At 36.9% G+C, this 26,968-nt stretch overlaps 1 protein-coding gene across 1 annotated transcript in view; it reads left to right on the top strand.

Moving 5' to 3' along the window:
* The window catches only part of GPR158 (G protein-coupled receptor 158), a 296,434-nt gene that overhangs the window by 193,846 nt on the left and 75,620 nt on the right, over nucleotides 1–26,968 (top strand). Inside the window, exon 5 of the mRNA XM_010859923.1 lies at nucleotides 16,794–16,862. Coding sequence (XP_010858225.1) covers nucleotides 16,794–16,862 — 69 coding nt within the window. The remainder of the gene's footprint in view (nucleotides 1–16,793; nucleotides 16,863–26,968) is intronic.

The raw sequence follows: 26,968 nt of genomic DNA on the forward strand, positions 1-26,968 counted from the left end.
AGTTCAAAAGCATCAATTCTTCTCCACTCAGCCTTCTTCACAGTCCAACTCTCACATCCATACATGACCGCAGGAAAAACCATAGCCTTGACTAGATTCCACATATACGTGATATCATATGGTATTTGTCTTTCTCTACCTAACCTCACTTAGTATGATAATCTCTAGATCCATCCATGTTGCTGTAAATGGCATTATTCATTTTTTATGACTGAGTCATATTCCATTGTATATATGTACCACATTTTCTTTAAGAGCTTCCATATTTAATTAGCACATTGCGTGTGATGTTCCTCTTTCTTGAAGTGTGAATAGAGAACTCTGAGCTTCTTCCTGTCAATTTCTTGCTCCCTTTCTTCTAGGGCTCTCTTCATCTTTGCAAAGTAATCAGAAGTAAATGAATGGAAAGTATGGAAATGTCCTTGGCTTCAGTTCAGTTCAGTTAGTTTCAGTTGCTTAGTCGTGTCTGACTCTTTGTGACCCCATGAATCGCAGCACACCAGGCCTCCCTGTCCATCACCAACTCCCGGAGTTCACTGAGACTCACGTCTATCGAGTCAGTGATGCCATCCAGCCATCTCATCCTCTGTCGTCCCCTTCTCCTCCTGCCCCCAATCCCTCCCAGCATCAGAGTCTTTTCCAATGAATCAACTCTTCGAATGAGGTGGCCAAAGTACTGGAGTTTCAGCTTTAGCATCATTCCCTCCAAAGAAATCCCAGGGCTGATCTCCTTCAGAATGGACTGGTTGGATCTCCTTGCAGTCCAAGGGACTCTCAAGAGTCTTCTCCAACACCACAGTTCAAAAGCATCAATTCTTCGGTGCTCAGCCTTCTTCACAGTCCAACTCTCACATCCATACATGACCACTGGAAAGACCGTAGCCTTGACTAGACGGACCTTTCTTGGCAAAGTAATGTCTCTGCTTTTGAATATGCTATCTAGGTTGGTCATAACTTTCCTTCCAAAGAGTAAGCGTCTTTTAATTTCATGGCTGCAGTCACCATCTGCAGTGATTTTGGAGCCCCTAAAAATAAAGTCTGACACTGTTTCCTTGGCTTAAATGTAAATTAATACAATATACAAATTGAAGCTACAAATGGTAGAAATACCAGAAAGTTATGTGCTATTGCTTTCTTTGCAGGTACCCCTTAGGTGATAGGTCTTGCAAATTGGTGGCACCAATTTCATGAGACCTGAGGTGTAATAAAAGGTCTATTGATTTTTATCTTTAACACCTTAGTGCAGGTTTCAAATCCTTTGTTATTTATTTATTTTTAGGAAGGTACGATTTTGTTGTTGCTGTGTTTCAGTCTCTAAGTTGTGTCCAATTCTTTGTGACTCCATGGACTGTAGCATGCCGGGCTCCTGTGTCCTCTACTGTCTCCCGGAGTTTGCTCAAATTCAGTTACAATTTACATGGAGTGAAATGCATTAATTCTACAGGGCAGTGAGTTGGACAAATGCATACACCCATGTCATCTACACCTTTATCAAGATGTAGAAGTTTCCATTCGCCCCAAAGAGTTCTCTCTTGCCCTCTCCCAGTCAATCCCTACTCCTTCCTCTCAGATTTCTATCACTGTAGTTTAGTTCTACCTGTTCTGGAATTCCATATAAATGGAGTCATGCAGTGTGTTCTTTTTTGCATCTGACTTCTTTAATAAATACTGTATAGTCTTTGAGGCTGATCTTGTCTGTGTGAATCAACACTTTCCCCCTTCTATTTTAGTGGTATTTCATTGTAAGACTATTGTTATAATTTATATATTCATTTTCCTGTTGGATGGATATTTGGGTTGTTCTGCTTTTTGATTATTATAATAAAGTTGCTGTGAATATTCTTATATATATTTATATATATATATATATATATTTGCAATCAAATATTTTTCTTTTACCTGTAAGTAGAATTGCTTGGTCACACAGCAGATGTATTTTTAACTTTTATAAGATGTGGCCAAACCATTTTCCAAAGTGGTTGTACGGTTTTAAATTCTCATTTCATATTCCCGTCAGCAATGTATGGAAATTCCCCTTGTTCCAAATCCACTCCACATTTGGTATTGTCAGTCTCTTTAATTTTAGCAGTTTTAGAAGGTATCTTTTTATAGCTTTAATCTTTTCAATCTTTTTGTAAGATTAGAGTTTAATTTCTTTTAGTTTTTTTTAAAAAAATCAGAAACGTTCTTGGGCAAGCAGAGACTAGAGTTTTAAACTGTTCTGTATTGTAAAATCAGTGTATTTTATAGTTTGAAAAAGACTGAAAATTTTAAGTAATAATGTAAAAATTTCCTGTAAGTCCACGATTTAGTTTTTTAAACATTTAATTTCATATACATAAATTATAGTCTTAAACTCTTACATCATAAAGTGTGCCCTCAAACTTTGAATTTTATGACATAATAAAATTCAGTATATCATAGAGTATATCATGATTTATTTTACCATTTTTCAACTTTCTGGGATTTGGATTACCCCTAATTTTGTCCCGACATGAATAATGCTGTGTGTGGAACATTCTTATAACTAAATCTTGTGTATGATGCCGATTACTTCTTTGAGACAACTTCCTGCCAGATCACAATGTTGCCTCATTGTCCTGTTTCCAGTCTTTATACCTCATTGTCTTTAATAGAAATCCCAGAATAATATAAAATCCCACTGCTGCTATCACATGTCCTTATTGTGTGGCTGATAATTCCTGCCTCACCACTAAGATTTGGGCAGTGTATTTATGGTGGATGTTCTTTATTTTAGAAAGTAATGCTTCTGGAAGTTGCTTTCCTCATTAATTTTAGTTGTGATAAGTGTGCCATTCAGGGAGGTACTCTGTGCAGTTAGTGTAAAATGTTGAAACTTACACAGTCTGATTAGTTCTCTGAAACTCCTGTGTCACTGCCTTGTGTGTTACAGTGAGTGAAAAGTGAAAGTGTTCGTCGCTCAGTCATGTTTAACTCTTTGCGAGCCCATGAACTGTAGCCTGCCAGGCTCCTGTGTCCATGGAATTTTCCAGGCAGGAGTACTGGGGTGGGTTGCCATTCCTTTCTCCAGGGGATCTTCCCAACCCAGGGATGGAACCTGGATCTCCTGCATTGCAGGCAGATTCTTTACCATCTGAGCCACCAGGGAAGCCCTATATTGTGTGAGAAGTCAGTGAAACTAACATCTGAGGAATGAGTTGATGTGAGCCAGGTGAGGGTTAGGGAGCCTGGTAGAAACAAGCAAGAGTGAGGGAAGAGGATGTGCTCTGACAGCCATAAGGCAGGAGCAGCTGCATCTGTGGAATGAAGAGTGGCCAGGTTGGCTGGAGCATAGTAATCTTACGGGACAGGGTGCTGGACAGGGCTGAGGGGGAAGCAGGGCTCTGAGGTCCAGGCCTCTCACTTGGTTCAAGTTTTTGACTGTTGCACTTTGCTAGAATGTGATAACAGTGACTGATATTAAATGTCCTTTTCCTCCTTTTTTTTTTTTCCCCATGCTTTTTCACCTTAAATTTCACTCTGGTAGATATTGGAATTGTGAATTTTCTTTTACATGAAAAATTTTTGTTTATTGCCTTTTTCTCTGGGCTTTACTATTTACATTTTTTTTCTATCTTCACTTTTTTACCCCATAAATATAAATGTGTACAAAAGGTCAGACCCTTGAGGTGATTTTTGAATACTTCTCCTCTTGAAACTTGTGGTTAAGTACCTTGTAAGCAGACTTTATTTTGGTTGTATTTTATCACTTTTGACCTACTCTGAGTATCTGCCCATCTCTCTCCTTTCATCCTTTTTCTTCTTTCTTCTTTCCTTCCTCTTTTGGCATAAGGATTTTCAGTTGATCTTTACTTGAATAATAAGTGAATACAATGTTGTACAAAATTAACACATAAAGAAAAATATAAAAGCAGTAATAAAAGGCCCTCCATTTCCTCTCGCTTCTACTTCTCTTCCCAGAAAATTTGTAGCATCAAGGGTTTGATCCATGCACACACACTCATACTATGACTTTCACTAGTAAAGATTTTTTATTTAAAAATTATTTCTAAAAATCTTTGAAGCTTTTTTTTCTGCCTGTATATATGTATTTTTCTCATATTTTAAAGAGCTTCATTATATCATGTCATATGGCTGAACCAGTAAAACTACTGGTATATTCTCTGTTATTGATATTTCATTTGTTTCAACTTATTTACTAGACATTATACCATTAGTGCTTTGGTAAACTTTCTTGTGCATATATTTTTGTGCAAACATGCAAGTAATCCTTAAAGACAAACCCCTTTGTGTAGAGTGGCTGGTATAATCAAGTACAGACACTTAAAATGTTGATATTTCAAAACTGCATTATCAAGGGCTTTATCTATTTCTGTTTCTATGAGCATGAAAGTTCCCATTCCTAGAATTCTAACCAGTAACTGATATTATCAGTCTTTTTCACTTTTTCAGCCTAACAGATTAAAAATGAGATATTTTAAATTTCTATTTCCCAATTACTTGTGAGAGTAAGTACTTTTTCTCATTTTTATTTCTGTTTGTATTTCTGCTTTGAATTTCCTATTCACAGCAGGGTTGTGATTTTCTATTTCACATGCGTCTTTACATTTCAGTGGGAGGTTAGTAAAGGTTGCTTCAGGAGCTGCTATCCAATGCTATTTTAAATGATAGCTTTAAAAGTTGGATTTTGAAAATGATAGGGGCAAGGTTGAGCGATATCATTATGTAATGTCAGTTTCATGGACAAGTTCTTCAGCCCCATTAAACCTCAGCTGCCTCATTTATAAAGTGGGAATAGCAATAGTACCTACTACAAATAGTACCTACTATTTGTCATGAGGGTTCAGTATTTTTGTGAGGGTTAATTAATATTATATGAAGTGCCTAGAATAACAGCTGGCACACAAATTCAACTGACATCATTGTTATTGTTGTCACTGTTGTTACTTCCACTTTTATTATCAATGTTTGTGAACGTGAGATGTGCCTTTGGGGAAAATGCCACGGAAGGAGCGACTTAGCACTGCTGGATACACTTTCGGGTCCCTGTGCTACCCAGTTCTTGATTTATTCCCCATTCTCCTCAGTTGGTATTTTCATTCCCAGAATTTATGCATTTATATCTCTTTCATGATTTTAAAAACGTGGTCCAAAAAGAAACAAAGAGGAAACTATAGTAATCGGGACATATTTATGGGGGCGGAAGGGAGCTGCTGTTCAGGACCCTGAAGTCGCACGCGCACACTGTGCTGTGAATCCTGTCACATGATGAAAGCTGGGTTTCAGAGGCACCTGCCGCCTTATCCAGCTTCTGCTTCAAAGACAGAAAGAAGAAAGGGAGGCAAACCTCTTCGTTTAGCCTGCCCTCAGCAAAGGCTTAGGGGATTTTCTGAGGCACAGATATGTGGAAGTTATGGTTATTTAGACTGACTCCTGATGGAATTTACATGCACAACTGGGAAGAAAAGGCTTAACTACTTCTTTAAAAAATCTTTAACAGAAGATAAAGGTGATGGGTCCCTTTTACTCCTGAAAGGAACCTCTGCATTCCAGTTTCTGATTGAATGAATGTAGGTACCTTGGTCTGCTTCCTTATCAGAACAGTCTCAGAGGAAACAGTCACTGCCAGTGAGGTTTGGAGCCACCAGTGAGGCCCAGTGTGCAGACAGCTTCACTCTTAACTTACAGAGTTCAAGATCTTTGCCTTCAGGCATTAGGTGTTGACCATATACTTGGTCTTCCAAGTCCTATTTGGAGGAGCAACCATTAAATTATTACTCTAGCACTCTGATTGGTAGTTATGATATCCCTAAGAATGGGCAAGATTTAAGGCATGGAAGATATTACCAGTTGGGGATTAGGAGGAATAAAGGAATTCCTTTGAAATATATGCCTGCCTTGAAGAGGGCAGGCCTGGAGAGATGACGGAAAAGGTGACATGAAGGTGTTTGTTGTCTGATGCAATGAGATGAAGGCAAGAGTGAATACAGAGGAAGGCAGCTTTGAGAAAGCGCAGAGCATAGTGACCTCACCTACTCCTATCTCCATCCATCCCATCAGCCCCACCCATTTTACCCTGGACCTAGAATTGGTAGAATGTTGAACTAAACGTAAAGAGATGGTTTCTTCTACTTCTCTCCTCTCTCATTTTTTCTTCCTCCTACCTCCTCTTATTAAGATTTTCACTGTTTATAATAATTTCTCTGCGTTACAGAGGAGACTGTGGATTAAAAGTGAAAAATTTCCTCTCCATTTGAAAGAGGATCAACCTGCCTGTTGCTTTTCAGATTAACCATTTATTTAGTTACCTGCAGCTCAACTGGTAAAGAATCCGTCTGCAATGCAGGAGACCTTGGTTCCCTTCCTGGGTTGGGAAGATACCCTGGAGTAGGAATAGGCCACCCACTCCAGTATTCTTGGGCTTCTCTGGTTGGCTAAGGGAATAGCCAACAATAAAAAAATAAAGAATCTGGCTGCAATGTGGGAGACCTGGGTTCGATCCCTGGGTGGGGAAGATCCCCTGTAGGAGGGCATGGCAACTCACTCTAGTATTCTTACCTGGAGAATCCTGATGGACAGAGGAGCCTGGTGGGCTACAGTCCATGGGGTCACAAAGAGTCGGGACAGACTGAGTGATTTAGTACACACAGCATACTTCTCGTTCATTACTTAGTGAGATGGTTGGTCAACAGAATTTGGAGGGGATTCTGGAAAATACCAAATGTAAAAGCCTGGTACCTCAAATGATAGAGTCTGCAATGCAGGAGACCTGGGTTAGAACGCTGGGTCAGGAAGATCCTCTGGAGAAGGAAATGGCAACCCACTCCAGTATTCTTGGCTGGAAAATCCCATGGATGGAGGAGCCTGGCAGGTTACAGTCCATGGGGTCACAAAGAGTTGGACATGTCTGAGTGACTTCACAAAACCAATATTTCATAAAAACCACTTCTATTTCTACCTTGTATATTTTATATGGTTTGACTACAAAATAGATTAATCAGTTACCATTAACCAGGATGGGAAACATGAAGAGAAAAACAGATTGGAGAATGGAAGAATTTAGTTTTTGAAATCTTGAAGTCATTCAGTTGGCTGTTTTACAGCCAACTGAAAATAGGGGGCTAGAACTCCAAAAAGAGGTTTAGGCTGAAGATTTGCAGTCATTACTTTTAAAAGCTTCAAATATCAATTACTTATAGAAAACTGCTTTAGTAATAGTTTAACCTTCAATGAAGTTAAACACAATTGCTTTTTAAAAAATCTATTATGTTGTGAAACTTTTTCTAATTTTTGGTTTTATAACATTGTTTTAATTTTTCAGTAATTATCCACTGTCAAGTTTCTGCTTGTTCTTAATTATTTCTCTTGTATCTTTTTCAGTTGATAATCTAATCCTAATGCACTTGTATAATACATTTTAGAGCAAAGAATAACTAATGGGATCCAACAGAGAGAAGAGAGAAGACTAATGAAAGGAAACCTCAGTTAGTGTGACCTTTTTGAATTCTGTATTGAAGGGTTAGCATTTATTTCTAATTAAAACTTATGAACTTATTATTGAAAATCTTTCATGAGCCACATTCAAAAATAGAAAACTCTAAAATATCAAGGTAGTTATTATACATGTTATGATTTGCTAATAAACATTAAGACTAACTGAAACAGCAGATTTTAGTGAAACAAATGGTTAGAATTGTCAATCAGAATGTAAGCAGGATGTTAGTTAATTAATAAGACTCCCATTTCCTTTCACTTTGTCTGTTGCTAAACAACTTTGGGTGAGACACTGTACGTGGACTGAATTTCATAATACCCATTTTTTCGTTCTTCTTAGCGCTCCCAAATTTGGTGAAAATCAGATCCAATTTACCTCGTCTACTCTTCAAATATTTATACTATTTTAGCGACTGAGTTTTTAATTCTTTTCTACATCACCTTTACATCTAAATAGCACTTGTTTTCCACGACACTTTTATAACCTGCCTCTGTTTTTGCCTGTCAGATATAATACTGCTATTTTTTTATTTTTAGTTTTTTTTTTAATTTGGACCATTTTTAAGGTTTTTATTACATTTGTTACAATATTGCTTCTGTTTTATGTTTTAGATTTTTGGCCAAGAGGCATGTAGTATCTTAGCTCCCTGACCAGGGATCAAACCCATACCCCCTGCATTGGAAGGTGAAGTCGTAACCACTGGACTGCCAGGAAGTCCCTCATACTGCTATTTTAAACTTCTGAACTGCTTACTCTTCTTACAAATAGGGAGCATCTCTTGCAACTGTGTTAAGTCATCTATTGGTTTATTCACTGAAATGTTCATCATTTTTCTTTGTATATTTGTAAATGTCTTGTCAGATGGAAACTTTTTGGGTCAGTGTGGAGTATAAAATAAGGAACATAAACAAGTTTTAGAATGTTTAGACTATTTCCAAATATTAGATACAGTATGAAATATTTCTTTGTTTTACACTCTGTCTAGTTATTCTGTGCATTTCCAAACATGCTTTGGAAGATAGTGTGTTAAAGACAAGCTTAACAGTTCTAAGCAATTCTGTTCCCATTCTCACAACTTTTTTCCTGTTTAAGAAGCCCGGGAAGAGCTGATGTTGTCCAGCTAATATCTGATGAACTCTATTGCCTATGTGTGAGCAGTAGTATTTTAAAGTAGTCACCTTACAGATCACAGTGTTCAAAATACAAAATTAAAATAGAAATCTGAGATTAGAAGTTTTAAATGATAAAGAAAGATTGCTTAGGTCTGTTGATACTTAGCAATCAAGTGAAACCGAGCAATAATTTGTCAAGTCTCTTGAATTTCTCTGAGTATAAAATATTCTTAAGTTTAAAAAAATGACTTATGTCACACTAGATGATACTTGAGTTAACCTCAGTGTAACAAAGATTGATATTTGAAAAAGTATTTTGTCTCGTTTCTGTGAAATTTTAAAGCACTTATTATTTTATGTTTTAATTATCATTCCATTCCACTTTCATGAGGAGGAATTTCTTTCAACGATCTACTTTTTATTTGAAAATATATCCATTAATCTCAATAGCTTTTAATCAATAATGGAAAGCTGAGCAGATGACATATTTTGCTTTATTAATTTATTGCCACTTAAGCAATCCTTTTCAAGGCAAGAGTCTTTGTAATATTTCAGTCTGCACCACTCACTTCCGTGTGCTTTTTTGACACTTAGAGAATTCATCTCCATCTTGTGGTATATGAGTTATTCTATTTATTAGTATTGAAGAAAGGAAATTGGAGGTTGCAAATCAATTACAGAGAAGTAGCTGCTATTTTTGCAAAGAAGCTATGGGAAAAATGAGGACAAATCAGGACATGATGGTCCACAGTTTGGGATTGCGTTCCAGTGGCCTCTTGTCAGGGGAGGGGCTGACTTGGGGGATGATGAAGTCTGGTAGGAAGTGCTTTGGACATAAGCACAGAAGGATGAGCTTGACTGAGTAGAAGTGATCCAGAATTTTCCTTCTTATGTGTCTAACTTATTCTGCATCTCTGCAATAGCAGTTGAGTGTCAACAACTTTAAGTGAAAATCCGGCACTGAACTCCCTAAAGATGAGACACTCGGGGGACACTTCTAACTGTCTGCATTATGTGAATCAAAGCAAAGAGAATCGGTAACTGTTTCAAATCCTGCAAGAGCAACCAGAGATGTTTGTGCCCCTCAATAAATGGTGAACCATAACTAATAAGGAACTACTGGTTATTTCTTTTTTCACATTCATAAAATATCATTGACTTTTTCTTTATTTAGTGTGCTATACTATTTTAAACAGTATGAAACTATATATTCATTACTCTGAATTTTATTTTGGGTAAACTTATTTTTCTAAAAGGTCTTAAACAGCACCACTGCATATTACCATAACATACAAAAATGGACTTTCTTGTGAATCTTAGAAATTAAAATAATTCTTAACTAAAGCCATGTCATAGTTTGTTTTAATGTTTTCATAAAACTGTCAGAAATTTTACATCAACTAGCCTCCTTTAAAAATAATATCAGGGGTGGGGCCAAAAAAAAAAACAATAAAAATATCAACCAAATTCCTTAATTGTAGCTCATGTTTAAATATTGTAATAGTGCTGCATATTTTTGTTAGTATACTATAACATACAGTCCTGTTCCTTTGGGTGAGAGGATCAGATTGGATACACAGAGGAAATCACCCTGACGTGGGACCAGCAGCTCTGGATGATGGGACCATGTGCTGTCTGTCACTCATCAGCTAGAGTGGGCTTAGGTGTGTTGACCCCACCTCTTACATCTGTCCATGAAAGACTGATGAGCTTCCATTGACTGAGAACCTGCTCTGTGTTGGGCAGCATGATTACAAATCTTCACAGCAGTCCTTCAAGGTGGGCATCACTATATCCTTTCATAAATGAAGAAGATGAGGCTCAAGCAACTTGCCCATGGTCACATAGCAAATGAGCAGCAGATGCTGAGATTTCAAACCATCTGGATATAAGCCCATGTGTTTTATTCCACAGATTTATAATCATCTGAGTTACTTATATTTCAGTTTTGGAAATCACTATCCTGACCATTTTTTTCTCCTTTTTTAAACCTTTTTTTTTTTTTCTACTGTTGTGAATTCTTCTGAAAAACTACTATTGATTTTTAACTAACCACATTTTGAGCAGTTCTTCCTTGACACAGTTTTCTAAATCTGATTGGTTTTTCAGTGTTTCATCACAGATCTTCTTAAGACAAACTAATTGTACATAGTCTGTCAAACTGGATGTGTCTGTTCTCATCCATTGATATAACTGTAAATAAAATTATTGAAAATAGCATTCTCATACCTCTCAGAGTGAGGATTCTTTTTAGGTTCACCTTTCACATCTTGACTCCAATTTATTGTGGTCTACTTATTTCATCAGGTAGTTGTTGGGTTTCGTTTGTGATCTCTCTGTCTATGCTTTTCTCTATAGAAATAGACAAATCAAAAGAAAAAGTGCAGCTTGTGAGACTATTCTGCTGTCAGAATGGCTAATTTCTTTCTGTAAATGATATACAATTATAGAGTTTTAGTTTATCACCCAGAGCTGTGCTAGTTTGTTCTTTGCAGAATTGAATTCTCTTGCTTTCTTATATTTTCATCCTACATCCTGAAGTCCAGCTGTATAAAAAATGTCTTCATGCTCAGAGGTTCCTTTTGTAATGGAAAGAGACTTTAATTGCTGCAAGGCTGAAGGTATCAGCTGTGATCAAAAATAGCTGCACTGTTTTAGCAAGATATACATTAATTGCCCCAGTGGTTGAACAATGTTTAACAATTATAAATGAAGGAGTTAGCCCCTATAGGATCAAGAAAATAATTTCGAGCTATTTTAGTTATTTTTAAAAGTTCTGACTTGAGCATTCTTATCATCTTATTACTTCCAGTAACTCAGCTTCCTTTCGGTGCTTACATCCTCAGCAAATCCTGTGACAAGCTATGCTTCATCTTATGCCTCTGTACTTTTGTATCTGGAGATTATGGAATTCAGAAATTGACTTTGACATAATTTTATAAAATTAGTGTGGTAAGATTAGCCTTTCTCTTTTGTCTACAGATCTGATATCTGACTGCTGTAAACCTTCGTAGGTCAGTTCTAAAAGTTTAAGAAATGGGGAAAGTGGAATGGAGTGGAGTGAGGTAGAATCTGCCCTCATCTGTTGTAAATCCTGGAATGATATTTATTAAGCTGTCTGAAGTCTAAGCCAGAGTTAGGCTCACTTAGCTCCCTAGGTTTATATTTACCTATAAGTATCATATTGCTTGGTCATTTTATGCATGTTGTCAGTACTGAATAAAATGTATTAAGTAGATATTATTAGGAAGGGCTTTGTTTAGAATTCTTTGCATATTGCAATGCCCAGTGGTAGAATTTTCTACTAGTTGAGTTGACACATTTTACATGTTTTTTTTCATTTTATTTATCTAATTATTAAAATACATATAGCAATACATGACTGTGTCTCCAAAGACAGTAAAATATTTCCAGATAAATTGATCTGTCCTCAAATATACTTCTCCAGGGGAAGAAAGTACATTCTTGTCAGTTTGGCATGTATCCCTTCAGACCTGAATTTGATATATTTATATATTATATATATGTATATACATATAGAAAACATACAGTTTTATATAAATGTTTAATACAAATATTATACTGTATAAATATACATATATTTGTAATAATATTTATATAAATCAGTACTGTATTATACTATTCAACATACTTTTTTCAAGAAAATTTTTCAGAGTTTTCCACTTAGCAACTCTGGTTAAAAAGAGTTCCATACCACCATTTCTTTTTTCTTTAAAATTTTTTAACATGAACCATTTTATCAAAAAGTCTTCATTGAATTTGTTACAATATTGCTTCTGTTTCATGTTTTGATTTTTTGGCAGTAAGGCGTGCAGGATCTAAGTTCCCCACCAGGGATTAAACCCACACCCCCTGCATTGGAAGGTGAAGTCTTAACCACTGCACCACCAGGGGAGTCCCCCGTACCACCATTTCTATCTCAGGCAAAACTGTGAAAGAGATGAAATTTTTTCTTGGCCTCTGTTATTTTGTTCATTATCTTTTTTATCCATTCTTGTTTTTCAATCCATCCTCTCTCCTTCCTTATCCTATCACTGAGACACTAAGGAAAAGATTCCTGCCCTTGACTTTGAACTTAAGTCACTGTATTACTTACAACATGTGTATTAATCTTTAGCACCAAATACAAAATAAAGTACTTTGTTCCAGTTAAAAGAGCTTCCAGTTACCAGTAAGTCAATGTGGAAAGGTTTCAGGGAGCATGAGATTGCTTCTTTGTCCCTGAAGTTCCACCTATTGTGTACCCACTCTTTCAGTGAGGCCATAAAACCAACTTTGCCCGAGTGTTAGGGGAAAAAAAAACCAAAGCACAGATTTTGTACAGGCCTTACATCTGATTATGGAATCATTTGTTTGTTTTTAATTTTATTTTATTTTTAAACTTTACAATATGGTATTGGTTTTGCCATGTATCAAAATGAATCCACCACAGGTATACACGTGTTCCCCATCCTGAACCCTCCTCCCTCCTCCCTCCCCATACCATCCCTCTGGGTCGTCCCAGTGCACCAGCCCCAAGCATCCTGTATCCTGCATCAAACCTGGACTGGTGACTCGTTTCATATATGATATTATAGATATTTCAATGCCATTCTCCCAAATCATCCCACCCTTTCCCTCTCCCACAGAGTCCAAAAGACTGTTCTATACATCAGTGTCTCTTTTGCTGTCTCGTATACAGGGTTATTGTTACCATCTTTCTAAATTTCATATATATGTGTTAATATACTGAATTGGTGTTTTTCTTTCTGGCTTACTTCACTCTGTATAATAGGCTCCAGTTTCATCCACCTCATTAGAACTGATTCAAATGTATTCTTTTTAATGGCTGAGTAATACTCCACTGTGTATATGTACCACAGCTTTCTTATCCATTCATCTGCTGATGGACATCTAGGTTGCTTCCATGTCCTGGCTATTATAAACAGTGCTGTGATGAACATTGAGGTACACGTGTCTCTTTCAATTCTGGTTTTCTCAGTGTGTATGCCCAGCAGTGGGATTGCTGGGTCATAAGGCAGTTCTATTTCCAGTTTTTTAAGGAATCTCCACACTGTTCTCCATAGTGGCTGTACTAGTTTGCATTCCCACCAACAGTGTAAGAGGGTTCCCTTTTCTCCACACCCTCTCCAACATTTATTGCTTGTAGACTTTTGGATCGCAGCCATTCTGACTGGCGTGAAATGGTACCTCATAGTGGTTTTGATTTGCATTTCTCTGATAATGAGTGATGTTGAGCATCTTTTCATGTGTTTGTTAGCCATCTGTATGTCTTCTTTGGAGAAATGTCTATTTAGTTCTTTGGCCCATTTTTTGATTAGGTCATTTATTTTTCTGGAGTTGAGCTATAGGAGTTGATTGTATATTTTTGAGATTAGTTGTTTGTCAGTTGCTTCATTTGCTATTATTTTCTCCCATTCTGAAGGCTGTCTTTTCACCTTGCTTATAGTTTCCTTTGTTGTGCAGAAGCTTTTAAGTTTAATTAGGTCCCATTTGTTTGTTGAGTTCCAGTTTATAATTTGAAATCACAGGCTCCTCTACCCAACCAGAAGGAAGGTAATGAAGTATTAAGATTGTTTAATACATCCACATATAAAGGAGACAGATTATTTGCTCTTAGAATATGTAAAAGTGTGCACCACTACAACTGTTATGAGATAATGATGGTTGCAATATAGCTAACAACCCACTGGCCCTAAAAAAAAGAACTTTTATGTTTTCTACCATCAGGCTTTTGGCTCTTTTGGGGTCATTTTGGATCCCAAGCCTTAGAACAATTTTTATGGCTACTTACATATAACTGGTTTTCAAATTCACAATCCTGCTGATGTTTTCTACCTTGAGGAATGCATACCTACTTATTATATGTCAGTCATGATGCTAGCCATTTTTGTGTACTTCATATTTTATTAAAGATGTCAGATTTAATATGGCAAAGATTAGGATACCCATTTTACACGGGAGGCCTTTGAAGTTCAAGATCACTTAACTAAAGTGGTTGTTTCATAATTCAAACTGAGTTAATGTTAACTGCAGTGTCTGTTTTTTCCACTAAGCTTTACAGCTTCTTTTTATATCCTTCATTTTCAAACAATATTGTGTAGATTTTTTTTTATAAGCAGTCTTGCATTGTGTTTTGGACTCTCACTCTAAATTAGTGTCATTTTGGAGCAAGTTTAAAAACTAAACTATGGAGTATTCATAATTAGGTATGAATGTAATTTGTTGTGTTGAAAATTCTGTCAGCCAAAACCCATTTAAAGTCTTGCTGATAGAAGTTTTCTTTTCACTAAGAGCATCTGCTAGCTAAAATAATGACCAAGAGAGAGAAGCCACTCAAATAATCAAGTCTGTTCACTGACTAAACTGATTTCTCTGTTCCCAAATTCTTAGATTAATGAAGACCCTGAGTTGTTTTGAGGGATTACATAAAGAATTCTTCTATGCCTAGTAATGTCTTCCCAGTGTTTTGAAGAGGAATTAGAATTTTATTTCTCTTCCCTGTCCAGTTATCTGATACTTTTTTAAAACTTATTTATTTTTGATTAAAGAATAATTGCTTTACAGTATTGTGCTGGCTTCTGCCATACATCAGCATGAATCAGGCGCAGGTACATATATGTCTCCTCCCTCTCAAACCTCTCTCCTACCCGATCCCACTCCTCTAGGTTGTCACAGAGCCCTGGTTTAAGTTCCCTGAGCCATACAGCAAATTCCCAGCAGCTGTCCATTTTACCTATGGTAGTGTATGTGTTTCCATGCTGCTCTCTCCTGACACTTTTTTTTTAATGTAATGGACTTGTAGTTTAGCATTTTACCTTGTTTTTGTTGTTGCAAAATTAATTTAACTACTTAAAAGTATTTCCCTGTTAAAATATCATATTTACACCTAGTGGAAATGGCAACCCACTCCAGTGTTCTTGCCTGGAGAATCCCAGGGACTGGGGAGCCTGGTAGGCTGCCGTCTATGGGGTCGCACAGAGTCGGACATGACTGAAGCGACTTAGCAGCAGCAGCAATGTGTCTATATATTTTACGTTGCACTGAGCGAAAACACCGGAGAAGGCAATGGCACCCCACTCCAATACTCTTGCCTGGAAAATCCCATGGACGGAGGAGCCTGGTGGGCTGCCATCTATGGGGTTGCACAGAGTCGGACACGACTGAAGTGACTTAGCAGCAGCAGCAGCACAGTGAAAACACAAGTGCTCTAGAATGACCTGTTTTTGTATTCTTAACTGGTATCTTTACTCTGCATTGGTATTTGAACTCATCAAAACAAAATGTATTATTCTAAATGGGATTGTTTTTTTTGGTCTTGTATTTCTTGTCACAATTCTAAGCATTTTGCTTTGCAAAGATAATGCTGTTTTGAGTCTAACAAAATATCTCAAGATTATTGAGTATATTTATGCTTAGCAATGGAGAATGAAATGACAACCTACTCCAGTATTCTTGCCTGGAAAATCCCATGGACAGAGGGGCCTGGGGGGCTACAGTACGTGGGATCACAAGAGTTGGACACAGCGGCTAAACCACCAAACCACCACTACCATGCTTAGCAAACTTTAAATAATCAGGAAGTATATTTGAAAAATCAACTTATTCTTTTGAATTTTGAGTGAATAATTTAACTATTTCACAAGGTGAGATACCTCTGGTTTTCAATGTGATTTATGTTATTTAAATAGTGAAGTTGTTACTGAGTTTTGGGGACTGTGTTGTGACATGGTGGGAGATGTACCATTGAGACACCAAAAGTTGTGCCTATGTTTGCTTTATCCACTGGAACCACTGCTGAGGATTTGTGAAATGGTTTAGTAATAGCATTCAGAAATGCATTTGTCGCCAATGTTTCAGAAACACAGGCAAGATTTTCTGTGTCTGGGCGTTTCTTAATTTGGCAGGATCTTCTAAATAGTGATTCAAATTTTAGAGGACAAAATTCCATGAAGCCCCTGGCAATATCATTAAGTGTACCCCCACCTTTACAGTCAATCTTACTGCATGTTTCAGTTAAGTTTGACTGTCTGAAATACAAGCCAATTTCTAATTATCCACCCCTGCTTGAGACGTTGTCAAGAATGCTGTTCTGCTTGAGGCATTGTCACAAGAGCATATATTGTTCCATGCCTAGAAATGTCAGTTAATATTGACAGTTTTATTTTTGTTATTTTTTTCAGAGCATCAGGGCATCGGGCCTTATCCTGTTGGAAACAATCCTTTTTGGGTCTCTGCTTCTATACTTTCCAGTGAGTAACGTATTTTTAATTGCATTTTTAAAATAACCATTTTATTTTGCTGTATATGTATATTTGCTTGTATATACTATATTGTTTATATCTGTGTACAAATTTGTATATCTGTAATTATATTGTTTACTGTATAAATGTAGATGTAAATGGCTTTACAGATATTCGAATCCTGGCTCTTACCTATTGGGCGACCTTAGACAAGTTGGTTAGCATTTCTAAACTAACCTTGGTTCCTCCTGAAAAATGGTGCTAATAATACTTTTCTTCCCAAATTTGTAAGAAGCAGTGAAGTGCTTAAGTGAACTCACATGAAAGGCATGCTTGGTATATACATATAAATACTGGTTTCCTTCTTCTTCCTCCCTACTTGAATCAGAACCAGGAGACACACCAAGTAGTTAATGCTGATAATTTCCAAGTGGTTATGTAGAAAAATAAACAGAGTAAATGTGTGGGGTACTAGTGGTGTAGATAATCATAATCTAGACCTTCCTATCACACTAGTTATTTATCTGTAACCAGAAAACAGTATTGATGCTACTGATTCTATTCAACCAACTTCTGTCCAGCAGTTCTTTGGTTAGTGTCATTTCTCCTGCACAAACCTGAGTTCTGTGAGAGTGATGGCCTGTCTCCTTGTGGCTCACTGTTGTGTGTGCAGCACAGACCTAGTGCCTGTCTCCATAGTGGAAGCACAGTAAATATGCAGTGAGTGAATGGACGAGGTTACACATGCATGCGTTTAAGAAATATACCCTAAAGTAGTGACTGTTGTCCTGTTGAAATAGCCAGCAAAGAATCTCCTTGATTGTAGAAGACCAAGAATGATAGTCCTTATTCTTTAGTTAGTGCCTACTAGTTTTTAGCTAGGCATTAAAACGCTTCTTAACATTATTTTTAGGTGTTAGTAAATTTGGGTTCATTTTTTACTTATAAGATTCATACTTATTCAAATCCAGTGGCCATAATAAAGGATATGGGTCTAAAATCTACAGAAGAATTTTAAAGCCTTTTAAACAGAAGAAGTAGTCTAGAAAAGAAGGATGTTGGAAAGAATAGTAAATATTAGGCTGCTAAATATTCAAAGCAGTCATTAGAGACCCTTTCATTGACTGGAATCCAGTTTTGAAAACCATCTAATGGACCTATACCTGTGACATCAACTACAGAGAAAAAGAGGAGAAAGAAATGGAAACTTAAGGAGCACAAAAGATAACACTGATTCTACTTGACAGTTCTGTTATGCCTAGGAGGAAAAAGGGAAGAGAAGACTTACCAAATCAATCCTGTCCAGCAGGAACCTTAGGATACCTCACTGTGTTGACTTCATCTTTAACTAACTGTCTGTTTCATTTTTCATAACATAAATTCTTTCTTCAACTTCTTGAAATATTAATGGGTAGCTCTCCAGTTCATGCTGTGTACCTTGGTTTTAAATAAGTTAGTAAATAGTGTTCATGCTCTGGTGGCAGAAAGGGCCAAATTATTTACTGAAGACTTGGATATAGCATAAAATACAGAAGGAGAAAAGACATAAATATACTACCGATTGAATATGGAAAAGAAAGTAATTTTGTTTTAGGTGAGAGAATGGGGATGATGTCTCAGAAATTGATAAATTTCTGAGATTTTTGATAAGTTGATTAAAACCTCTGGCTACCTAGGGAATGTTTACGTACGTGGGTGTACATGCATAGAAATTTTTGACAAGAGTAAGTTGGTCATTAGCTCAAAGCTCATTGGCTTTCTTAGATTTTGCAGAAATGAAGTTTATGACTTTGAGCTTGAGTTTTTCCTATAAGGAGGACCTCTGTAATAAGTGAAAAAGGTGATTGAGTAAATAGAGCCAAAGGATCTAATAATTATTTGACGGTGTAAATGTGACCTCTACGTATCTGTTAAATAGCTTACTACTTTCTCTGTTCCTTGTGTGGCCTGTACCAGAATTACTCATAAAATTTTTACTGGGGGTTACAGTTGTTTTTTTTTTTTTTTTTTAAGTGTTCTTGAGTAAATTAGAATTGTTTTTCGAGCTAGGTAACTCCTTGGAAGGACGCTTTGAGGATATTCACTGTTCTAGTGAGTTGTTATGCAATGAGCCTTTTCTTCTTTTTATGCTGCATATTGTTGTACAGATTTGCAAGAATTAAGGTTATTTTTGCCTTTTCTAAGCAATCTTAGACTACAGACGATTTCATAACAATGCTTATATTGGAAAGTCCAAATTAGAGATTGTCATCATTCTGTAGATAAGGACAAACCAAAATCTGACTAAATTTAGCATTGTTATAATTGGGTAGCAGAGAGCTGAAGCATTTAAAACATTTTCTTACAGACTCTCAAAAGAGACTCATGATTTGAAGCCCATAGATATATGAACAAATGATTAGTCTTCATAATCATCTAAATAAAACTTGCAATTTATAAAAGAAAGAAAAAAACTTTAAAAATCAGCTAAAGTATGTTTTTCTTGCTAAATCATGTAAAATGACATATTATGGATTAGTAAAGCATATTAAATAATATGGAGTCTAGAGGTTTGTTTTTGGCTTAGCTCAACCACCAGTTTCAGCTAATAAAGTGCATTTTTTCCCTCTAACCTTGGTGATCTATTTGATTGGTGGATGTGCCTTTCTATAAAGGACACCAATACATGTATAAATATGGTACTCACAGGTTGTTCCCCTAGACTCACACCCCCCAAGTCCTATTAAGAAAAGAGCTGTAAAATATTAGAACCGGAAGGGATATCAGACACAACTTAGTCTTGATTCAGCCTCTGTTTTGCAGTGAAAGAAGAGAGGCTGAGAGAAGTTGCAGCTCCTCCAGCTTTCCTCCGTTAGGTGATGAGAAAGCCAGGAAAAGACTAGTCTCTGGTCCCCTGGCCCAGCGCTGCCTTCAGTCTGTGACACTGTTTGTGATCCAGGGGATGGATGTGAGATACAGGTGGTGTTACGCAGTGTCATCAGGGAGACCTGTGTTCTGCCCGTGGATCAGTCACCTTTCCTCTTCAGGCCTCCAAGGCAATAAAAGGCTCAGAGAATAAAACGGGGAACCAATTTAAAATAGCTTGAGGTTTGGCACTAAGGAGTTTGATGTAAAACTCCCATGAGCTTGGATGGACTGTATTATTGAACCACATGGAGTTTCTGATATTCAACTGTTTTACCTACAAAAGCAGAACTGTCATCTTTCAAGCCTAATCAGTCATCCTATTAGACCATGCCTGGAGAAGGAAGTGGCAACCCACTCCAGTATTCTTGCCTGAGAATCCCAGAGACAGAGGAGCCTAGTGGGCTGCCATCTATGGGGTCGCAGAGAGTCAGACACGACTGAGCGACTGAACTGAACTGATTAGACCATGCCAGGTTGGTTTCAGTGGCAGAGAAACTAAATCAGTTAACAGACTGCTTTCTCTGTGACCACCCCAAAGCCTAAAACTAAAACTTAGACTTCTACTCCTGTTAGAGCACATGTATCTCCAGAAGAGGAGAAAAACCAGGAGCACGTTGCTTCCTTGTATAGAGTTCAAAGGGCAGGAAATAAAGGAGAGAGAGGTGAAAGTGGGGAGAAAGGGTGAGAATGAGACCATGAGAATACAGTTGAAGCAGCTAAGGTTTTAATCTATTATTATTATTTATTTTGATGCTCAAATTAATGCAGAATTGCCAGTGGGAGACCCTTCAAGCTCCCTCTTGCCTTCTTTTGATATGTGACTTCACCATTCTTTGAACACCTCCCTACCTTCTAGGGCAACAGAAAGTTCTTTCCATGCCCCAGCCTTAGACTCAACCTCTTTCTTCTCCAAGGAGCTCTGGTGCTTTTTAGGGGGAAATGGTAGTAATTCGATTCTGGGACAGAGTCACTTCCGTTGTGACAAAAGCAGGGCAGAAAGTTCCCAGTTTTACAACTTGGCCACTGTTTCTCAAACCTCAGTTATCTAGGACATTTATGTAAGGAGATTTCTCCTCAACCCTAAGATTCTATCCTTAAGATAGTTCTTAAACTGATCTAAGACTACATCTTACTTGGTGTCATTTAGATCCATTTGGCTTGATACCAAAGCAAAAGAGAGAAAGGAAATAGAAAGGAAAGTTACTACCCAGGAGCACAGCAGCACTATGGAGAAAAAAATAATGTGGGGATGCAGTTTCATGCTGACATAGCTCTGAGGGTACCGGAATTACAGAGCTTCCCCAGGGGCTCCGTGCTAAAGAATCTGCTTGCCAATGCAGGAGACACAGTTTTGATTCCTGGGTCGGGACGATCCCCTGGAGAAGGAAATGGCAATCCACTCCAGTATTCTTGCCGGGAGAATCCCATGGATAGAGGAGTCTGGCAAGCTACAGTCCATAGGGTCACAAGAGAGTCAGACATGACTGAGTGACCAAACACAACTCAGTAACAACAACCCCCAAACATCTAGAGGATTTCAAGAATATTGGCTTAAATATTAAAATCAAAAGACATCAGAGAACTAGACCACCTCTTCAAGGGAGTTTGACTTGTGGGATGCCAGGTCACTTTGTTCTCTTCTGTAGGGTAGGTTAGAGGAATAGAAGAAATGGTTGTGGGACTTCCTTGTGGTCCAGTGGCTAAGACTCCGTGCTCCCAATGCAGGGTGCCCAGATTCAATGCCTGGTCAGGGAACTAGATCCTACATGCCACAAGTAAGACTCAGTGCAGCCAAAAAAAATTTTTTTTAAAGAAATGGTTATAAATACCCTGCGGTTCTGTGCAGTTCCATTTGTCCCCTCCTTCCTGAGCTCCTCTTCCCTAGCAGCCTTCAGACAGAAGTCTGATCTGATGAGTAGGGGAACAATAGTTTATAAGCAAAGGCATGGAGGTTATCCACTGTGTCTATTCCAGGGTATTTGGTAAAGAGCCTTGGGTCAGCAATGTGTCAGGAATTTATTAATAATCTTCCTTCAGCTGAAAGAGTTTTAATAAACCAAGCCTTAAAGAGTTATGGCAATCCACTCCAGTACTATTGCCTGGAAAATCCCATGGACAGAGGAGCCTGGTAGGCTAAAGTCCATGGGGTTGCAAAGAGTTGGACATGACTAAGCGATTTCACTTTCATTTTCACTTTTAAACAGTTAAGAACTGGACTCCTAGTTTGGAGCAGTTTTCATCTTTAAGCAAATAAATACCAATTAGACTATATGTCTCAAAAATACTTTGTTGCTTTTATGAAATATAATAATTTGTTATTTACAGACTAGGTAAAATGGAAAAATACAAGGAAAAGATCAACAAAAGTTGGTATTATCCAGAGATAATCATTGTATACATTTGATCATTTGAGACATCTGTATATGCACATATATAAATTGAAATAGAAAATGGATGAATGGTGGAAATTGAGATACAGATAACTTTTTAAACAGAAGTTAATTGTAATCATTATTATTTTAATCAAAACACTGAAGTGGAACAAACTATTACCAATTTTTAGATAAATGAATCTTCATAATAAACATTATTAGTTCTAAAAGATCTAAAGTTAAAAAAATATAAAATATTTTAAAGTTGGGTTAATTATTTTTTTCTTAGCTATGTTTCATCTTTAGGTAGTATCACTAGAATTCAGCTGACAGCTAAAAAATTGAACTCAAATACATTTCTTTTGCCCCTTCCTCCCACTCTCTGAATTTTCTTAGTTAATAATTTTTGGGTTGTTAATGTTTATAATATGCAATTTTGAAGCTACAATTCACATAGTCATTCAACTTTAGGTCTGTATTTAACATCTTCCACTAATCTTTGTGACCCAATTTCTTCAATACTCATTTATTTTTATTGTTGCTTGGTTTTCATAAACAGTTTTTCATGTAGAAGTTGTGAGTTCTATAGTTCTTGGGTTCTTACATGTTTGAGAATCTCTGCCCATTGTCCTTATACATGAAGAGTAACTTCCCTGGGTATAAAAAAATCAAGACCCACTTTCTATTGCTCAGAATTTGTGTCTGTTTTCTATTTCCAGATCTTAAGATAACCTGATTTTTCCCATGGGTGACTTGGTATTTTTGCCTCAGTGCCAATAAGTCATTCTGTTTAGTCTTGCAATTAAATAATCAAAAGTACTCCTATACCCAAAGAACTGAAACTCTCTTTGCCTGGAACTCACTTCTTTCTATTATCTATGTGACAGCTTCCTCACTTCCTTCACAACTTTGCTGAAGTATCTTTAAGGTGAAGTTCACCCTGTTGCCCCTACTTTAAATTGCAGGCAATGCTACTCTTCATGGTACTTTTGATCACTCTCACCCTGGTAATTTCTTTTGCATGGAATTTATCAGTTTATATATGAATTTTATTAATATTATTTCTTATACATATATATGTATATTTAAATTTTCTGTCTCCCTCCACTGGGATTTAAGTCCACCCCTGTATTTTAGCACCTGGAATAGTGCCTGGCTCAACAAATATATTTTGAATGAATATTTTTCAGACATTCTTCATTGATTAACATATGCAGTGCAGCTCTTTCCTTGTATTATTAATGATGGATTTGCATACCTTTTAAAAGTTATGTTTTACATTTTTATTTATAATCATAATTTTAATTATAAATCTCAAAATCAGGACCATGTCTTGTTATGTTGATTTCCAACACAGCACATGAAAAATTCATGGAATTTCAATATAATTCCAACTAAAACTGCTACACATATGCATATACACATATATGAATGTATAGCTGTATACTTCTGTCTTTGTCTTTGTGTCTCTTTGTTTCTAGACCACTCTCTTTATCTCTGATTTCACTATGGGGATGTGGAAAGGAATGTGGACCAATAACAAAGAATCTTTACTTCATGCCCATGAAGTCTTACATGACCCAGCTCTTCTTTACTCTCTCTTTAACCTCATACTGCACTCCTCTCTGCCTCTCTCCCTGCCACAGCAATCCTGGCCTCCTTGCTCTTCCTTGAGTGAGCCTGTCATTCACCCACGCTACAGCCTTGGTATTGGTTGTTTCTTCTTCCTGGAGCACTCTTAACCCCCATTACCTCTCTGGTGAACTCCCTCATCATCTCTAAATCTTCGCTCAAATGTCAATTCTTCCATGAAAAGGACTTAAATAACTCATTGTTTTGGAATAAACAGGAAGAGATTAAATAAAAAATTATGACATTACAGTGAGAATAAACCACCCCAGTGGCAGAGAATTTCTAATGGGACCAAAAGAAGACCAACTCAACAATGATGTAGAGGCAGAAATGTCACAGTTTAATCGTAGACTAGGGACATAATGAATGATCCTGAGAATGCCTTCATAGCAACAAATGAGGAGATGCCGGGTCCAGCAGTGATAGAGAATTTGTCAGTCAGATGGGGTTGGAGTCAAAAGAAAAGAAATTGTACCTCGGCAGCAATGTCATAACTAAAGCATGTTTTAGCTTTCTAGTGAAAAAATGTATGGAAACAATGACATATCTGTTCATTTCTAATTCCCTTGCTGGAATTTGTGGATTAATGTCTCCACCCTATGGGAAAAACATGGCAGAAACTCTTTTTTTTCCCCTTTCTTTAAATATTTATTTATTTGGCTGTGCTGGGTCTTAGTTGTGGCATGCAGAATCTTTGTTGTATCATGCAGAATCTTAAGTTGCAATACACGGTACATGGAATTAGTTGCTCTGCGGCATATGAGATCTTTGTTCCCCAACCAGGGATCGAACCCACATCCCCTACGTTGCAAGGCAGACTTTTAACCACTAGACCACCAAGGATAGTCCCTCTCTTTTTCAATTGTTACACTTTTTCCATACAGAGAACTTCCCTGGTGGCTCAGACGGTAAAGCGTCTGTCTACAATGCGGGAGACCCGGGTTCGATCCCTGGGTCGGGAAGATCCCCTGGAGAAGGAAATGGCAATCCACTCCAGTACAATTGCCTGGAAAATCCCATGGACAGAGGAGCCTGGTAGGCTACAGTCCATGGGGTTGCAAAGAGTTGGACACGACTGAGCAACTTCACTTTCACTTTCTTTTCCATACAGAAATGCACTTGAATTTTCCTTTGCAGGCTCAAGACATGTAAGTAATTAGCTATTTCTGAAGTTTGGTAAGTTTCAGTTAGTAAAAAGGCTAACAGATTTACACTTGAGGTTTTAAGTAATATATGTGAACATGTGGTTTTAGAGAATTTAAGTCTGTGAGAAACATTCTCAGATTTGTCAGACACATATATCAGCAGATTACCACTACTCTGAGATCTTATTCTTGAGCAGTTGACATAAGAAACAATGAAGACACTTAGACAGGTTTGAGAGATAATTAAGAAAATAGCTACAAACATAATAAAATTTGTTAATGTTAGAATTAGCAACATGTCCTGAAAAATAGTTTCCTCTTCAAAGTTGTTCTTCAAAGTGTAGAAGACTTAAAAACACTATAAAATGCTAGCAAAGTATTCTTTTAAAAATGACAAGAAGATGACATTTTGACAAAGCAAAACACACCTTGAATGCCAGGGACTACACAGTGTCACTAAAGAGTCACAATTCAATGAAGTGTTATTAGATATATTACTTAAACCAGCAAAAGAGGAAAAATATAAAGAAATAATGCTACCATGGAATTATAGTAATAAAAACTCAATATCAAAATATCCAAATCCTAGTATAAGTGTGATTGAAAGAAGAATTTGGACCTGTTGTTTAGAGAGATCAATATGAACTTTTAGGAGAAAAATTACTTTCCTAGAATCTATCAGAGAAGTATGTCAACTTACATATTTATTTTAGTTATACATTATCTAAAAGCTGTGATTATGGTAAATGACTATCTCTTCATGTTATAATTTCTATAATATGAGGAAAATAGACCGTATGTTCTGAGAATTTAATCACTATTGGTGTATCTTCATAAATACTGAATGTACATTATCTACGGGAGATGTCATTGATGATTAGAGGTCTGTGGTTGCCACGATTTGTTTATCCTTAAGTTTTCCACATTGAGATTTATTTTGAATGTCTTCTCTAGGCTTTGGAGATAATATGATTAATTCAAATAAAGACATGTTCAGATGACATCCTAATCCAAACATTACTTTCCGTTCCACTTTGACTTTTTTCATTCTTCAACTTTGATTTCTGTAACCAGCATCTACTTTTCATCATCCTTACAGAAATGTGAGAAAAAAATTACTTGTTCTGCTCTGTGGTCTTGTCCACTTCACATAGTCAGTTGTGCGGTTGGGGTCTGGATGTGACTTCACCACAGCCCCCATACAAGTGCTCTTGTTCTCTGTGAGGAGGGATAAGAGGCCTTGCTCCTGGTACGGATTTTCTCAAAACAATTGCACATTTCACCTTCTGATGTAAAGCATAGCATCTCATCAGATGTTCTGAAATAAAAGACGCTCTATAAAAGAAGAGGTTAAGTATACACAGTCAGTACTTCTGGGAAGTACTTCTACCTGGGAAGTCACAGTGAAGATTACTTATTAAAGGCTTTGAGGTCTACAGTAAAAGAATGCATTTAAAACTGAGTGTTTCCCAACTTGCTTGATTTTACTATACTCTTTTCTGTATAACACCTATTAAAATATTTGTAATTAATAATGCAAGTTCCATAATATTTGCCATAAGGCATACATAATAAAAATCCTATAACATTGCAAAAGTATTATTCCATTTATATGGAGTGAAATTGTGTGTTTGTGTGTGTGTCTGTGAGACATGAGCATATGAGATAAACTGTAAGAAAGCAGAATGACAAACAAGGATGCTGGTGACCTTGGATAGCAAAGTAAAGAGGCCATGATCACAGAGGAAGAGGGGAATAAAGGGAATTTTAAGGTAATAGTAATGTTCTTTTTCTTAAACTGAGTGGGTGGATGTATGCGTATTTATTGTATTTATATATATATGAAATTATATATACATGTATGTAGAGTACATCATGAGAAATGCTGGGCTGGAAGAAGCACAAGCTGTAATCAAGATTGCCGGGAGAAATATCAATAACCTCAGATATGCAGATGACACCACCCTTATGGCAGAAAGTGAAGAGGAACTAAAAAGCCTCTTGATGAAGGTGAAAGAGGAGAGTGAAAAAGTTGGCTTAAAATTCAACATTCAGAAAA

The sequence above is a fragment of the Bison bison genome, unplaced genomic scaffold (genome assembly GCF_000754665.1).
Source record: "Bison bison bison isolate TAMUID 2011002044 unplaced genomic scaffold, Bison_UMD1.0 scf7180017864461, whole genome shotgun sequence".
In the NCBI taxonomy this organism is placed as follows: domain Eukaryota; kingdom Metazoa; phylum Chordata; class Mammalia; order Artiodactyla; family Bovidae; genus Bison; species Bison bison.